The sequence below is a fragment of the Xenopus laevis genome, chromosome 1S, assembly GCF_017654675.1.
Source record: "Xenopus laevis strain J_2021 chromosome 1S, Xenopus_laevis_v10.1, whole genome shotgun sequence".
Lineage (NCBI taxonomy): Eukaryota > Metazoa > Chordata > Amphibia > Anura > Pipidae > Xenopus > Xenopus laevis.
The window spans coordinates 155,628,240-155,646,213 of NC_054372.1; the positions used below are offsets into that span (position 1 = coordinate 155,628,240).

Genomic DNA, 17,974 nt, shown 5'->3' on the forward strand with positions numbered 1-17,974 from the left:
AGATTTATCAAAAATCAAATCATAAAGTTTTTTTGAATTTGATAAAAATATAAAAGTCAAAAATCTTAAATTTTTTTCAAACTAGATTTTGAATACAGAATTTCTCGAGTCACTGTAAAAACTTTTGATAAATCTTCGCCTTTGTATTAGCACACCTAGAGATAAAGCTAGTATACATTCCCAAATTTCCATTTGTATAGATGTTTTAGAAATTTTATATGCCTTCTCAGATTCAGGTCAGAAACAGGCAAATCAGGAACTGAAAATTAGACAGGAATCACACACAGGAACTATGGAACATAGACCTACATTGGGCAATGAGTCAGTGCAGTGAAGAGGATTATAGCCAGCTTAATGGCTTGCACAGATCACCTATAGCCAGACTGACAGCAGGTGAAACAAGCCAAGCCTACTTTTAATTACATGTAAAGGAGTGAACCAGGGCCTTTGCTGTCTGCTCACATAGCAGAGTGGAAATGCAGACACCATGTCCCCGATTCAACTCCAACCAGGCTATTACAGAGGAGTTGGGGGTCTCACACGAGGTTACCATCATGACAGGATGCTTGATTGTTTTTTTTTTACAGTTTTTTGTTGTATCACTTAAACACACTAAACAATTTTTTTAATGAGAACCTTTGCAAGGATGTTCAGGTCTGCACGTGTATAACTAGCTTATTAGCTCTCAAAGCAGGCCCCTCCCCCTGCTGCCTCTTTGCTAGTGATGGGCGAATTTATACCCGTTTTGCTTTGGCGAAAATTTGCAAAACAGCTAAAATGGAAGTCAATGGGTACTTTTTTGCACAAATTTTTCCACAGCACATAACTTTTTTTACTTCTATAAATTAAAGTCTATGGTGTCTTTTTGGTTCAAAACTTGAATCCTCCTTATTTGTAAAGGGCTTAAAAAGATGATAGCACTAAAAATATTAACCGCAGCCAAGATTTGTTCTTCCTTGGCTGGCTTATCACACACTGCAGTGGTAAGATCTTATATAGAAAGATAATAGATATTTTTACAGATTGCATTGCTTTGGGGCACATTTATTAAATGTCAAATTTTTCTGGTCAGGCTTTTCATTGCAAAAAATCAGAAAAAGTTTCAGCTAAAAAGTGCAAATTTTGTGAATTTATTGTGCAACAAAACTGTGACAAATCCAAAAATACTCCAGCTAAAACCTGTCAAAGTCATGTAGAAGTCATTGGCTATCTGAAAAAATTGTGGTTTTCGAGCAACACATTTGAAAAAGTCACAGTCGCACAATTTTCCTGAACATGCTTTTTTACAGTCTGATTTTTTAGTAAATTAAGGGCATTCGTAGTTGGGAGTTTGAAAAATGAATGGAAAAAAAAGTTTTAATAATAAATAATACATTAATAACATTTATAATTAACTTGAATTTTCAGCAATAGATCCACAAAGGTTTGAGTGATGGTTTGAGTCATGGTGTATGCAAGGAAAAAATGATAATGACCCCAATAAATAAAAAAAAAACTCTGCAGTTAAGTATGGTCCGTTGAATGAACAAAACCACTTTTGTAATGCGTCTTTGCCCAGATAAACCCAAGCCATCATTTTTGCATGACATCATTATATACCCACAGGGAGCTGCTCAGAATCTCATACTGATTAATTCAAAATGCCTTATTCTGATAACTAGCTAAGCCATATGTTTGTGGGAAGCACATTACAAAAAAAAATCACAATTTTATGTTTACTTGTGTTTTGTTTCACTGTAAGGTTTATGTGTTTGGCTGTATGCCATCAGTACTGCGTTTAGATGTTTCTATCTTAACCGAGACTGAGCAAACATATGCTGAAATATAACAGCCCCACATGTGCTACCTACAAAATCTCTACTGACAATAATACATTTGCAAGATTACCAGCTACTTATTTCATAGAATTATAAGTTGACCTTTCCTAAATATTCATGAACAGTATTGGTTGAATGCAGAAGACCCGATGCCTGTAGTTGCTTTTAGCTTAATTCAGTTATATAATTGGGTTTGTTTTCACATTTTTTTTATTTTATTTGCCTTTGCATAATTAGTCTTCCACCAAAAACAGGTTTATTTTGAGGTTTTAATTGTATTTTTATTCATGTTCATTATTGCTTATATTTGTATTTATACCTTTTTTTATTCATCTTCTGTTCTAACATCCAAACTTCTTCCTGGATGCTAGGTTTATTAAGTCCCATCTTTTCAAATGTGAAGTCTGACGGCTTTACAACAAAACAAACACACAAACAAAACAAAAAAATATAGATTGTAAAAGATAGAGTGTAAATTATGTTAGATATGTCTACATATCTGCCAGAAAAATAAAAGTATGTTGTTGCTATGTCATGTATTTTCTCCCTTGTATGTGTGTCACTGTATTATGTTGTTTTTAGTAACTGCTCAGTCCTTACCAGATTTCCACTTTCTGTTTCTTTCAGACTACAGAACAGGACCCTGTTTTACGCAAGTTAGTAATCAAATGTGCCAGGGTCAAGTCACTGGTATAGTTTGCACCAAAACTCTTTGCTGTGCCACCATTGGACGTGCTTGGGGACACCCGTGTGAAATGTGCCCTGCTCAGCCACAACCTTGCAGACGTGGTTTTATTCCAAACATACGTAGTGGAGCATGTCAAGGTAAACAGCACTATCATTTTGTATATCCAAATGTTGTTTCTTTTCTAGGATGTGGAAACTGGAGTGTTTGCCATTTTTACTAAACCTACTTGTAATGACAAATACCAATGTATAGTTCAACACTGAATCCAAGTGATACCTGCCTAATATGTAGTTATATATAAATATCTAACTATAAATTACTATTTCATGTATCTTCTAGTACAACCACGTAGATTAACAAATCCTAAAGCTTTAAAGCTCATGCGTGGAGGGTATCCATCATAACCCTAAAATGGTTGTATCAGTTACAGGTAGTATCAATTTTAATTATGCCGTATACACCCTTTCTTCAAGATACAATGAAGACCGTAAAGAAAACGTTCCCATGCTGGTGGGATACCTTACATAATATTTAAGTCTTAATATTTTAAAAATGCTCTATGCAAAAGTGTCAATCATATAAGCTCTCTTTAACACAAGTACAAGGCTAGTCAATGTATCCACCAGCACTCGGGGAGCCAACATATTACTGGCAAATAGTTACTAATGATAATACTGAATTAAGAACTATCAAACATTTGCACTGAACCTGGAAGGCAAAAACAGTGGTTTCTGGTTAACCATATAAAAGGAACATTCTATTGAAATAAAGCAATAGACGATTACTTGCTGGGTTGATGGAACTGCTTCCAGTAGAGATTGAAATACCCAATAAATAATACCACCCAATCAGATACAAGGTTGTTTCCCCACATGTTAAATATTCAAAACGTTTATTGTTTTGTGCCAAAAAGCCACTTGTGTTGGAATTACTACAGGTATAGTAAATCCTTGCATGCATTGCTCTGTGTTAATATTCTACAATAGAATCTAAATATTAGTATTTATGATGTTCCTAAATTAAATATTTTCTTGAATTGTGATTAAGTTTTTTTAACAGTTCTTTTTAGGGATGCACTGAATTCACTATTTTGGATTCGGCCGAACCCCTGAATCCTTCGCGAAAGATTCACCCAAATATCGAATCCTATTTGCATATGCAAATTAGGGGTGGGAAGGGGAAACATTTTTTACTTTGTTGTTTTGTGACAAAAAGTGACGTGATTTCCCTCCCCAAACCTAATTTGCATATCTAAATTAGGATTTCGGTTCGGCCGGGCAGAAGGATTCGGCCAAATCCGAATACTGCTGAAAAAGGCCAAATCCTGGCCGAATCCCAAACCAAATCCTGGAATCGGTGCATCCCTAGTTTTAATGAAGCATCGAAATTTGAAAACTGAGTTATTTTACATTTACAATGTCATTTAGTGATACTTAGAAACATCCTTTATATTCCCTTCATGGACTAGTCTATGAAGTGTGTTTACTTTTAGATTGCGCTGGATATTTCAGCAGAGATCGAAAGCATAGCACTGAAATAAAGTCAGAGGGAAGAGGGGTCAAATGTTTTTTGTAGAAATAAATATCCATCTCACAATGCAAAATCTGTGACTTCGAGTTATATTTATTCCATGTATAAAGTTATAGTGTACACTGTGATTGTCCATCACCTTGAGCTGGCACTATTAATGTAATTTTTGGCATTTGTCCTAATTCCCCATCATTTGCTATTTCAGTAAGAAATGTACAACACTGTTTGAGTGCTGTATATGTAGGTACTGTGTATACATACATTAGTACAGTTTATTTTGTTTCTGGAATAGTTATCTTAAAATACACAAACAGCATGTGACATAAAATTGATTTAATGATCAACATTTGTTAAATATACTACCAGAAAAAATCCCACCAGTCTTTAAAACTAAAACATTTAAAATTCTGTGTGCCTAAATACTGGAGAGTAATGCTCTAGAGAACAACCCAGCTGTGGTCCATTTTGTATTGAATTGAATCTTCTTTTATTCATATTATTCTGAATTTAGTTGGAGATTTATGTTGCTGAGTACAAGGTTGTTGAGTAAAGGGTTGTGCAGTTCAATTTAGGTACATTGCAATACATCTGTTACTTTACAATGCAATGACAGAGAATCTTATCATCTGATTTTTTTTTTGTTAATTTTAACTTCAATTGATAGATGTTGATGAATGTCAAGCAATTCCAGGTCTTTGCCTGGGGGGCAACTGCATTAACACTGATGGATCTTATGAGTGTAAATGCCCTGTGGGACACAAGCAAAGTGAAACAACACAGAAGTGTGAAGGTGCGTGTATTATCATCTATGGAATAGAGCCTATAAATAATACAGTTCTTTACAAAGATTGTTCATCATTGGAGTACTGGAAGAAAGTGGGCTACCGGTGGGAACCTTTTGAAGACGCATGCAGAACGTACAAACTCCATATATATATCGCTGGACTATCTGAAAAAAAAATCAGTATACTACAAAAGTAGAAGTTTTTCGGACAAGTCAAAGCAAAATAAAATCTGAAAACCTTTAACATTCTGATTGGTTTAAAAATGGACCAATAGACTTCTCCTATGAATAGCACCATGACAACTTCTACTTGGCGCAGTTTGGCATGAAAGGCTTTTCTGGATTTTTTCACTTGATAAATCTCAAATTTTTAGAGCTTTTCTAAACACCACAAACTTTTGGTGATTCATGGAAAAATTGGGGTCAAGGTTTGATAAATCTCGAAATTCAAATAGATTTTAAATTATTCCCAATTAGATTTTGTGTGTTTTGAACAAAAATACAATTCGATAATTCAAATTCGAATTTACTATTCGACCCCTGATAAATCTGCCCCTTATTGTATTCTAATTCCATTACTAAAAAGCAGGGAGTCATTGCATGATGTAACCTGTCATTACTTAGGTTTTCCAAATATATTCTATTGATGTAGACTCTACTATGCCATATAACACTAATACATGCAATAATGTCTTGTTTTTCTTCCTCATTGCTTTTGCCAGATATTGATGAGTGTACCACTATCCCTGGTGTTTGTAACGGAGGAGAATGTTCAAACACAATTGGTAGTTACTATTGCATCTGTCCACGTGGTTATGTCACATCTGGGGATGGCTCGCACTGTATTGGTAAGCATAACACATTAAAGTTTCTCTCATGTTTGCTAAATATACTGTAATGTTTTATAACTGAATGTTTTATAACTGTGAAGTATATAATAAGCTCATAAACCCAGGTGTTCTTCATTTATGTTCAAATGTAAGCATGTTTATTATTCAGTTATGTTCCACTAAATAAAATGTATTGCTTTATTTACTTATACCACTACTATGTACCCTAGGGGTAAATTGTTACTCACAGAACACAGTTAAAGTAGCAAAAAATGAATCCAGCATGAGTTGCAAAGTCTAGCAAGACACCGCTTGAAACTGCTTTTTCAACTAATTATTAAGGGGTGTGATTTTGTGCCCCCTGGCGCTCCTGCACTTGTACCTGAGGTCATGGTAAATGTCTCCTACAGTGTCAGCTTACATATTATTATGTTATAAAAGGTATAATAAATCTTAACAACCATTAACTTGGTAGCATTTAATGGTCACCTATTTCGATGCATCTTATTGGTTGCTATGTGTTACTGTGGCAAACTTTTTGTCTTTTATTACACATGGGTTATTTTGAGTCCAAGTGGTCTATCTTCACTGTCTAGGAACAAGGCAGGATCTCGCACACCCAATAGAGAACAACAATATGCCTGGTGCACACTGGTGGAGGTTCGGCAAGCCCCACAGCAGAGTACAGCAAAGGAATTCCAACGGCACACAGGACTATAGGAAATCTTCAAAATTTATTTCAAAGCAGAATGCGATGCAACGTTTTGGGGAGTAAAACCCCTTTGTCAAGCACAAGTTTGTGCTTGAAAAAGGGGTTTTACTCCCCGAAATGTTGCATCGCACTCCACTTTGAAATAAATTTTGAAGATTTCCTATAGTCCTGTGTGCTGTTGGAATTCCTTTGCTGTACTATCTTCACTGTCACCTTTCATGTGGTTTCTAACTAACTGGAATATGTTCTGTACTAGGCTTTTGTGTAGGTTCTTGTTATAAATTTATGCATAAACATAGCAAATTTATACATAGTGTGTTTTTGTCTTTGTTCCATCATGCTTCGAAGGTCCACTTCTGTAAGTGCTTCTCTTTGATTCTTTTTTTAAATATACATATATATATAAGTATGGCATCTGTTATCCGGAAACCCGTTATCCAGAAAGATCCGAATTGCATAAAGGCCTTCTCCCATAGACTCCATTATAATCAAATAATCCACATTTTTAATTACCTTTTTCTTTGTAATAATAAAATAGTACCTTGTACATGATCCAAACTAAGATATATTATTTCTTATTGGAAGCAGAACCAGCCCATTGGTTTTATTTAATGTTTACATGATTTTCATTAGACTTAAAGTATGAACATCCAAATTATGGAAAAATGCAAGTCTTGAGCATTATGGATAACAAGTTCCATACCTGTACTGCAAATTTATCTACAAATCAAAACAATGATACTGCTAAAAGAGCTTATTTTTTTAATCAAAAGTCAACATTTCAGTAAAACAGGTTTAAGATACAGTATATCAATAATATATTGCCTCTGAGGGATACTGGGCTTGTAGTTTGGAGCAGCTGGAGAACTGGAATTTAGACATCTGTACTGTAATCTGCTATTGTCCTCTAATGAGAAAGTTGATCTCACTGCATAACCTGAGAATAAAAAGTAAACAAGTGAGTTTTGGATCTTCAAAAATAGCAGATATTGTAATACATTAATTCTCTAGCTGAGCTAAAATTATTTCCATGTCCTCAGATAAACTGTACATGACTATCACCACATCTCAGGTCGCATGAGGTTATTTATGTGTTGAAAATCCACTTTGCCTTTATTTATGTATTGTGTGATAAAATAGAGAGAGAGTGGGTTAGAACATTGGCCAGCACACAAATATAGGGTAAATAATTTGCAAACAGTTGAATCTAACTCAGAGCATTGAGATACATTTTATATTGCAACAAAAATGGCAGCAACAGTCATGGGAAGCATTTGAAATTAAGGGTTTATTTGAGGGAAATGCAGTTTTTGTATTGACGGTTGGTCTGTCTTACTTGTCATTTGAAGTGGTATTCCCCAAGTTCTCATTAGGCATTAAAGCAAATGTTTATTTTGTTGACAGACCAAAGGTCCGGTGTATGTTTCTCCAGCCTTGTCAATGGTCATTGTGCTCAAGAGCAGACTGGCAGGTTTACAAAGATGCAGTGCTGCTGTGAATTTGGCCGTTGCTGGGCGTTACAATCAATTCCTGAAATGTGCCCCATCAGGGGCACAGGTGAGTGACTTTGTATTCTCTTCATTTTTATTTGCAGCTGAATGTTGTGTAATATTTCTGATGCAAATTTCTTTGTTTAATTTGTATAAATCTTTAGGATAAGCTTCTCTGCTGTAGGGGTTCATCTTTTCCATCTTCTTTTTTTTCTATTAATAACATATCACAAAGTCTGATTTTCAACGGCCAGTAGTACCGACCAGGTAGCAACCTTATCTGTATATTGAGAAGCTCTTACCGTGGGTCACATTTAGTTCCTTAAGTGGCCCTATGCCCTTAAGTTGCCCTTGCTAATATATATTCGTGCTTGCATAATGTTCTTCTAGATGAATATCGTAGTCTGTGCATTGAAGGAGTTTCATTCGGAGGCCCAGGGGGATTTGTCCCTAATGGATTTGGACCAGGAGGTACTGGATTTATCCCAGGACCTGGTGGAAATGGATTTCATCCTGGTATTGGAGGAACTGGAATAGATGGACAAGGTCCAATTATCAATGGAGGGGTTGGTACGTTACTATTTTCCTTTTTTAGTCTAATGACTGCATTTTTAAAACCTCTGTTTGATATAGTAGCGATATTGTCAGTGTATCTCACTGTCAGTACACCTTCGTGTAAGTATACTACACACCTAGAATATATTGTGCAGTTCACATTTGTTCTCCTGCTATCAAATAGAACTATAGGTTTAAAAAAGATGAAAGGACAGGGCTGGTAATGCATTCTGACAAATATATCAGATCTAAATGCTAATATTTCATAAAATATTTCAGAAAACAGTTGGAATTAATGTTCTATAATATTATTCATGGAGCAATGGATATGTGAGCTCTCATACCTAATTTTACTTTTAGATTGTAAGCTGTAATGATCAGGACAGCTAATGTACAGCATTTGGGCTAGGTGGGATGTTGAGGAATTCATATTGCCAAAATAATATTGCTATCACATGCCATCTGTTGTTGTTAATATATACTGTTCCTTAGACTTTGTAGTTCGATGAACTTTCCCACCCAAGATATGAACTAAATAAAATATTAACTTGGCACTTTGTGTTCCAGCGACACTAAATCAGACAATAGACATCTGCAAACAATACCCCAATCTTTGTTTGAATGGACGCTGTATTCCAAACCTTCCAAACAGTTACAGATGTGAATGCAACATGGGATACAAACAGGATACACAAACTGAATGCATTGGTGCGTATACACACGTCTGTCTAAAGTTTAAAACATATTTAAAAGACCAATGACATCATAAAGTGAAAATAGTTTTAGTCCTTAGCGATCAGAAGTGTATGGCCCATGGCCCCTTGTCATGGTGGAGGTAGCCCTCAGCATCAATAGATGCCCACACTTGCCCAATTTAGAAACATAGGTGCTAAACAGCTACAGTGGAGTGAGAGTTACCCCTAGCAAGCAATCAGAAATGAGTTTTAATCAGTTTACAAGTTTCAAAATAATAGCAAATATCTGATTGGTTGATGTGTGCATCTGCACTGGTGCAATTTATCATCTGAGCTAGTAAATGAGCCCCACTGAATTTCATTGAAGGCATATGATATGATGTGTGCACTCATTAGGATAGTAATAAAAAAAGCTGACTGGGAAGGCTAATGGACATATTAAGTTATATACTTATAGAACATTAATACAGACACCGTAAAAATATTTTGCTGAATTATTTTTTACTCAGCTAAGAATGCACTGAAATACTTAATTCAAATAAATCCAACAAAATATTTGGCAAAAAGAGACCAAATAGTGTATCTGTATGTTTAGCCCATGGGCCGAGCAGTAAGATACCTGCAAGTATTGTCTTGTGTATGGCTGCCTTAAGTTTTCTTTGTTGTTACGTCCTCTAATGTCTTGCATGATCAATCCAGTTTCCATCAGAGTATATGTACTGGATCTGTATGCTAAAATTCTCATCCATTGAATAAACACGTGTAACTTGGAGGATGACTGAATGCAACAGGTTTGTTTTCAGTGGCCAAACTGTCTTTGATTAAATAGCCAGGAAATCACTTACAACCTCAGCCTAGTTTAGGTTTTCATTAGGGATGTACCACATCCTTAGTTTGTCTCAAGATATTCCCAAATTGCAGCACTTGTTTTGCAGAATTCAGACAAATCCTGTGTTCAGCCAAAATTAATCCAATCCCTAAAAGGAATGTGTTTTTTAAACAATGGACAGCCAAAATCAAAATTTTACCTACAATACCATACAATTTTGGGGGATTGTGCTTAAATGTGGATTTGCTGATAGATAGAGTTCGTATCTGGTCTGTTTTTGCCAAATCTTATATGGTGCATTCTTATCTGCGTAAAAAATAATTCAGCAAAATATATTTACTGTGTCTGTATTAATGTTTTATAAGTATATATCTTAATACCATTAGCCTTCCAAGTCAGCTTTTTTATTACTATACTAATGAGTGCACACATCATATCACATACCTTCCATGAAATTCATTGGGGCTCATTTTCTAGCTCAGATGATAAAGTGCACCAGTGCAGATGCACGCATCAACCAATCAGATATTTGCTATTATTTTGGAACTTGTAGACTGATTAAAACTCATTTCTGATTGCTTGCTAGGGGTAACTCAACTGTTGCTGTTAAGCACCTATGTTTCTAAATTGGGCAAGTGTGGCATTTATTGATGCTGGGGGATACCTCCACCATGAATGTGACAGTATTCTAGTTTTCCAACATAAGGTACAGTACAGACTTGTGCAAAAAGAACATCATGTTAATATTTTTGTAATTCTGCATGCTGAAAATAATGCAATTTCCTATGTCAAAACATTGGCAATGACTTGCACCAATATTTATATATTTAAATAAAACATTTTCATCAAAAATATATATATTTTTTATCATTCTGTGCCATTGGATAATCCCATATTGAAACATTTAAAGTAGAGTGAGCTTTTCCTTGCCCTCATAATAAAGAACATGACATTTCCCATGACATAATAAGCTTTTGCTTAGAAGTTAAATGGCTTATGAGTGCAGTTACATCTTGTGCAATTAGCAGTAGGACAATGTAACTGGGATGCCACTGATTCTGCTGTCCCAGCCATTCTGCCAATACAGAGTGGACAGAAGGCTTTAATAGTGAGTACTTTGCTTTCCCCAATAGTGGTAGTTTTCTTTTCCTCTGATTACAGCCTGCCTAGGCTGAAAGAGCAGCCAATGGTTACATTTTCCTAGTGATAATTAAAACTGTATGGTGTTACTTCAGTTATTTTTTCTTTGTATATAAGTTAACCTTTACATATAAAACAGCAAGTATGGCAGCTTTATGATTTCTATCCAGTTCAAGAAGAAAAAGGTTTTCGACTTCATCTATTTATACAATTGTTATTTACGCAAGTCTGAAATGATCCTTGCCCAAGTCGAATTTGGCCACAGAAGAAAATTAGCTTGGTATCTGATCTAATAAAACTGATGAAATGTATCTGTAAACCTTGTAATTTAGAGATTGCCTTTGAGATTTCCATTCTGTGGCCAATCAGGTTTGTCTGTACAGTATTTTTTGATTCTGGGATCTGATGGAGAAAACAGATTTGCCATATCTTTGTCCCGCATATATCTCTGTTTTGAAAATTTTGTATATACAGGTACCAATTATTTGGGAGGAAAGCATGACATTTTTGCAGCAGAAGCCATAATTAACTGGGTTTATTTGTGCTGATAAAATTGTAACAGTGTTTTCTTACTTTTTTCCATGCATACATAAATTCCATTTGGTTCGTTTGGACAATTGTGGGTAACTTGTATAAATTGTAATCCTGGGAAGCTAATCTTCAAACTGGAAACTTCACATTTGGTATTTGAGTATCTGTAATGACATGTCTTTAAATTCTACATTTTGGACCATAAATTGCAAAACATATACCGTAATTACCTTTCATTGCTACAAACAGATGTTGATGAATGCACATCAAATCCATGCACTAACGGAGACTGTGTTAACACGCCTGGATCATATTATTGCAAATGCCATTCAGGTTTTCAGAGGACTCCAACAAAACAAGCTTGCATTGGTAAGCCAGCTCACCGGCTCTGGTTGATGTTAATCATCTCTGTTCCTATTAGATTGACTGGGGAATTATATTTGAAAGATAGCCCTAGAATATATTCAAATTATACATTTTATATGTGTAAGCTTTCACTCTGTGCTAAAAATTGTCATTAACTTCAAAAATGGTCCCTTTATTGGCACTCCCTATAAATCTGATACTGGACCCTTTGGTACAAATGAAGGGTGGGGGTATTGTAATGACCCCTGCCAGAAGCACAGTAGGTGGGAAATAGGTGGGCAAAGACTGGGCAGTCACATAAGCACAGACAGGCTCCGGTTTCCTATCAGGTCCATCTAGCTACTAATTGGTTCTTATACAACAGTGAAGTATGCTGGGTGACGCTGGCTCCCTTGCACTGCCTAGCAAAGGAAGCAGCAGGACATAACATTTTAAAGCACACTCCTTCTATATTTAAAGGAGTATAATGCAGTGGCACATTCTTGTTTTTTACACAGTTTGTCTCCTTCAAGGAACTAATATTTTTTTCCCACTGAAGCTTGATACGGTTGTATAGTTCTAAAACATATTTACTTTGATACAGAAACAAATTATAAGCTGATAACATTTAGATTTTTTTTTAAATAGGCTATGCAGTGCCAGACTGGGCTTCCTATGACCAACAAGATAACATGATATCAAGGGCTCATCTTCACAACAATTTGTTATAGACAGTTTTATAAATAAGTGTCAATAAAGTGGGAGAACATAAGACTGGTCTAATAGGAATTGTGTTTGGCTGGGACCCACTGAGAGGTAGTTTGGCCTGTCCAACTCTATGGTTATAAAAGAACGGGTTGCAAAGTTGCATGAATAAAAATGATTTATCATGCCCACAGATAAAAAGATAAATCATGTAAATGAAGCTGTAGTAACATAACTGCTGATTAGCTTAGCTTCAGTTTATGACCCTCTGCTCTATCATCAGTTGCGATTTGTGTTGTTACTATAAACATTTTTGCACAAAAACACTTTGGCAATCAGAAAACAAAAACAAATGGAGTTCTGTATCTTATAGAAACTGTGCAGCTGCTGGGTTCAATGTAATGTGATTTGTCACCAGATTTATCTTCTCTGAGATGTGAGCAAAGACGAACCATTTTACCAAAACCAATGTAACTAATGTTAAAAGTGAAGTAAAGTAATTTTATGTGACCTACAGCTGCTGTTTTCTATGAAATTTAAACAGGTTCATTTATTTCCAGTGTGAGAACACTATGCTCGCCCCTGAGATTTTCTCATTAGTCTGCATGTGACGATAGCCGTATGGAAAATATCCACTACATAAAAATAACACTTTGCAGAAATTGTGCCTTAAATAGGATAGTATGATGGCATTGTTTCTCCTATTCTTCCTCTCATCCTCCTTACTTCTCTGCAATAACAGTACTCACAGCACTAGTACACCCAGTTCCTTTCACAGTGTTACTGACACCACAGAGCAGCCCTGCCAAGAAAGCAAAGCTGATGTCAAAACACAGCGTTAAGTGGGGCAATTGGGTGATTTCTTTACCTACACAGGGCTGTACCCACTAGGTATCTACAGCATTCCTATGATAACCCCTGTGATACATTTGAGACTACTCACAAGATGTATTTAATTTCTTTTGTTGCCTCCTTAAAGTTGACAAAGTTGATATATTGTCTGTGAAGGAAAAGAGAGCATCAAGCTTGACAAGAACATTTCAGTTAAGATCTGTCTTAATAGTAATGATATCTGCCTAATTCTAGATTTTGATGAATGTATCCAGAATGTAATTATTTGCAAACATGGCCGATGTGTGAACACAGAGGGAAGCTTTCAGTGTATATGTAATGCTGGGTTTGAATTGACCCCTGATGGCAACAACTGTGCAGGTAATTACTGTTGAAAAGAAAACCTGTATTTTTGTAACAGCATGATGCTTTCTTGATGACACTTTAATGCGCATGCTTGAGTCTACCGAGGGATGTCTGAGAAAGGTATAACATATGGTGACATGGCTCTACATAAAACATAACAACTGATTGTACTGGCAGGGTTCCTAACTAATGATGGTTGAATCGGACCCGTTTTCGCTTCGGCAAAAATTCACTGAAATGCAAGTCTATTGCCGACAAAATTTTTTTTCACCTATTGGCCTATGGGCATCATTTTCAGGGTTAAACTTTGTAAAAAAAAATCACTTGTCACTATTCCTAACATATTGGCACCCACAGTGAATTCAGCTTTCCCTGTCCTTTAAACTCCACCATAGTTAAGAGAAGCCTGCATTTGTTCTACAGTATATATATATATATATATATATATATATATATATATATATTATATATTATGTATGTCAATGTATCTTTTTTTGGAAAGGCATAAACCCAAACTCTGGGTCAGAAATCTATTTTGTTGTTTAATATTGTTTTGTTGTAGACTACAGAGTTTATTTTTTGAAGGGTGGGTAGACATGTGATGAAATTGGATTTATGGGAATTCAGTATATCCAGCATTATGTTTGGTATTCAGAAGAATTGTAGTTGTATTAAACTGAATCTGAACTATTTTTTTATCCTTTATGCCCTTTATTTATGAGTAGAAACAATTTTGGATGAAACGTATCAATCACAACTATGTCTGTCATTTAAGTTAATACAGTTTTAACTGTGCAAATAACACATTGCACATAATAGTTATGCAGTAATGGACAGCAATAGGCCTTTACCATCCATTGCAGTTATAAAAATGAAAGTAATCATCTCATTAGTGGCTATGGGGTTACTAGACTGGAGCAAATTGGCAGCAATTTTTATAGAACCCCAATTTTACTTCTAGTTTGTTCCTGTTGCTGAACATGTCATTGCGACACTGTTAGTGAATCTCATAAATTCATTGTCACTGTCTAACTGCTCTCTTTGGCATGTTTTGTATGCACAGCTGAACAGTGCAAATGCCATAGAAGAAATAAGGTCCTTGGCAGTAGTGTCCAAACTGAGCAAGTAAGATTAGATGCACATGGATAATGTGCTTTCAGATGATTGGTCCTTCTAACCCTGTAGTTTGAATGGCTGCTAACTGCTTGTTGGAAGAATTTAAATAATATAGTTGTTACAAATACACACCTTTAATAAATTGACCGGTTAGAATAGTCTGCATTTTGAGGTTACTGCCCCAGCTATTATCATCTTGCTCCATGGCAAATGTTTTGTACCTGTATTCCCTACTTACTGCATAATACAGATGTAAGTCCATGGATAAAGACTGTTGCAGAGGATACTACTGGGAACATTTATAATGTGTGAGCTTGACATCCCTAATTTAGAGGTTTATTTTAATCTGCATTTAACATGAAGTCATAGCAAGAGCTTAACGCTCTATGCATTTTCCTAATAAAAGATACATTTCAGACAATACACATATAATGAATATATTTGTGCCCCTAGATCATGACGAATGCTCCACCACAAATATGTGTTTGAATGGAATGTGTATAAATGAGGACGGCAGTTTCAAATGCATATGCAAGCCTGGCTTTGTACTCGCCTCCAATGGTCGCTATTGCACTGGTATGTATAAATATGAATGCAGCATATACCATGTATGTGTAAAAAATATTCAGATTGCAGTTCAATGTCATAGTAATTACACATTATGATGAATTACTTTCTGCAGATATAGATGAGTGTCAGACCCCAGGCATCTGCATGAACGGTCACTGTATCAACACTGAAGGTTCATACCGTTGTGATTGCCCACCAGGTTTGGCCATTGGAGTGGATGGCCGTGTTTGCGTAGGTAATTACAGCTTAAGCATATGGCATTATTTAATTTTTATGGGATAGGGGAAAAAATTCAGATCTCTCTTCCATCCCCACAAAATATATATCTGCCTTCCTAAAGTATGCTTTCTGGGAATTGCTTTTCTCACCCTTAGGCACCCACCCCCCAAGCTCCTTCTATTTTTTAGCCAAGTATTAACTCAACATTATAAATTCAGCAATCATGCTAGACTGGAAATTAATGTGTGTAAAAACATACATTTTACATTTTGTTTAATGTGATATTTGCAAAATGCTATGTTAATCATCAGCTTCTGTAGAGAGACCTGTAGAGTGACCCACAAAAAATAACTTTTAATCTAAGTCTTAAATCCAGTAAATGATCATGACTCCCATCTAGTAGGGGTTCTAGAACTCCCTACATCCATCGTGATTAACACTTTTTTTTTTTAATTCTTTATAAGACACACATATGCGTAGTTCATGCTATGGGGGAATCAAAAAAGGCCTCTGTGTTCGTCCTTTTCCTGGAGCTGTGACCAAATCTGAATGTTGTTGTGCCAATCCGGACTATGGATTTGGGGAACCTTGCCATCCTTGCCCTCCCCGGAATTCCGGTATGGCTTCAATTATAGCAATTTCCAGTATTAGGAAACGGTATTAGGAAACTGCCTACATGTCACTCTGGAGTCGATCACTAATTTACATGTCATACAATTTAACAGCTTGGCCAGTGAATATCTGTAGCATCTGATAAAAGTATAGCGCTGTGCAAAGTGCAGGACAAATCTTGTTTAGGCAGATAGGATGTGAGAAAGACATGAAATAAAATGTGTAGCTTGTTGGAGCTTTCCATGATCACAAGGTCACCATAATTTAGAAAACAAGGACTATTTGCAACATAATCTTGCCTGCATGGTTTCGCTTACAGTATTGATGTGCGTATATATTAAATCTAAACAATATGGTTCTATATTACAATAAAAACAGCAGCTGCAGCATTTTTCAGCCAGAGAAGTAGCCAAAACTACAACTGTCACCTTATCTACTACTAGAGCTGTCATGCAATCTCAAGTTTAAATTAATGGGAGTCAGCATTGGCAATTTTAGAGGCTTTTCTGCTGGCTGAACTTTGCTGGTGGAGAATATGCCTTGTGTGCCAATTGCCTAATCAGTCCCTGCTGAGTATTTCTGCTTTCTGGGTAACTGCAGCCAGCTTGCCATGTAGCAGTAGCACATGAAATGTCTGTATTTAAAGTGCTGCACTGAGATTAGAATTATTAGGCATTTAACCCTAAATTGCCATGTTTGTCATTTGAATCAAGTTTGGAAAACCTAAGTGTCAAATATTTTATGTATGTTTTTGTTTTGTGAAATAGCTGAATTTCAAGGTTTATGCAGTGGAGGCATCGGTATTACTGTTGATGGAAGAGGTAAACTTTATCATTTATTTTCAACATTTCTGTATACAGTATGTCATATCAACAGAAATCTGTGAAATGTAATCCTCATGTATTATGGAAGATCAATGTTTGAAAAACCCCAATTCTTACTTCTCTTAGTTTTAGAAATCTCTGTTAATGTTTTTTCACCAAACTTAATATATAGACAGAGAGAGACTCATAAGGTGCATCTATAATTCTCTTAGATATCAACGAGTGTGCTTTGGACCCTGATATCTGTGCCAATGGAATTTGTGAAAACCTTCGTGGAAGCTTTCGCTGCAATTGTAATAGTGGCTTTGAATCAGATTCTTCAGGCAAAAATTGTATAGGTACGTTCTTAGAGTTGATTTATATAACTTTTCAATAGAATAACTGTATTATTAAATGTCCTCTTTTATTTGTCACACTTCTACAACTCATATTTTGAAATGTGTTCTTGATGGATTTTCTTTACTGATAATTGTAGGTGTGTTTATTTATCTAGGTTTACTTCTGTATTCAGAACTTTACAGTTCAAACAATATATTAACAGAACAGACAAATTACATAACATCAATAATTACAATTAAGTTGAAGATTAAGTACCAGAGGCAAAAACAGTCATTTCCCATTAAGCTTACATGGCTCACTTCTTGCCACAAATAGGAGGTTAATAATGTTCTGTTGCCATTGGTTGAGGTCTATGGTTATAGGTTATACAGTTGAAACAGATTAGATGCTAGTGCCCTGACAGTTACATGTAGAAGAATTCAGGGATAGAAGTTAAAAGTTAAGTT

At 35.6% G+C, this 17,974-nt stretch overlaps 1 protein-coding gene across 1 annotated transcript in view; it reads left to right on the forward strand.

Annotated features, from left to right (window-relative positions):
* The window catches only part of fbn2.S (fibrillin 2 (congenital contractural arachnodactyly) S homeolog), a 135,597-nt gene that overhangs the window by 39,643 nt on the left and 77,980 nt on the right, over positions 1-17,974 (forward strand). Inside the window, exons 6-18 of the mRNA XM_041580411.1 lie at positions 2,445-2,642; positions 4,700-4,825; positions 5,542-5,667; positions 7,766-7,918; positions 8,242-8,421; positions 8,974-9,114; positions 11,851-11,970; positions 13,738-13,863; positions 15,418-15,540; positions 15,647-15,769; positions 16,218-16,370; positions 17,133-17,186; positions 17,402-17,527. Of these exons, the coding sequence (XP_041436345.1) occupies positions 2,445-2,642; positions 4,700-4,825; positions 5,542-5,667; positions 7,766-7,918; positions 8,242-8,421; positions 8,974-9,114; positions 11,851-11,970; positions 13,738-13,863; positions 15,418-15,540; positions 15,647-15,769; positions 16,218-16,370; positions 17,133-17,186; positions 17,402-17,527 (1,749 nt within the window). The remainder of the gene's footprint in view (positions 1-2,444; positions 2,643-4,699; positions 4,826-5,541; positions 5,668-7,765; positions 7,919-8,241; positions 8,422-8,973; positions 9,115-11,850; positions 11,971-13,737; positions 13,864-15,417; positions 15,541-15,646; positions 15,770-16,217; positions 16,371-17,132; positions 17,187-17,401; positions 17,528-17,974) is intronic.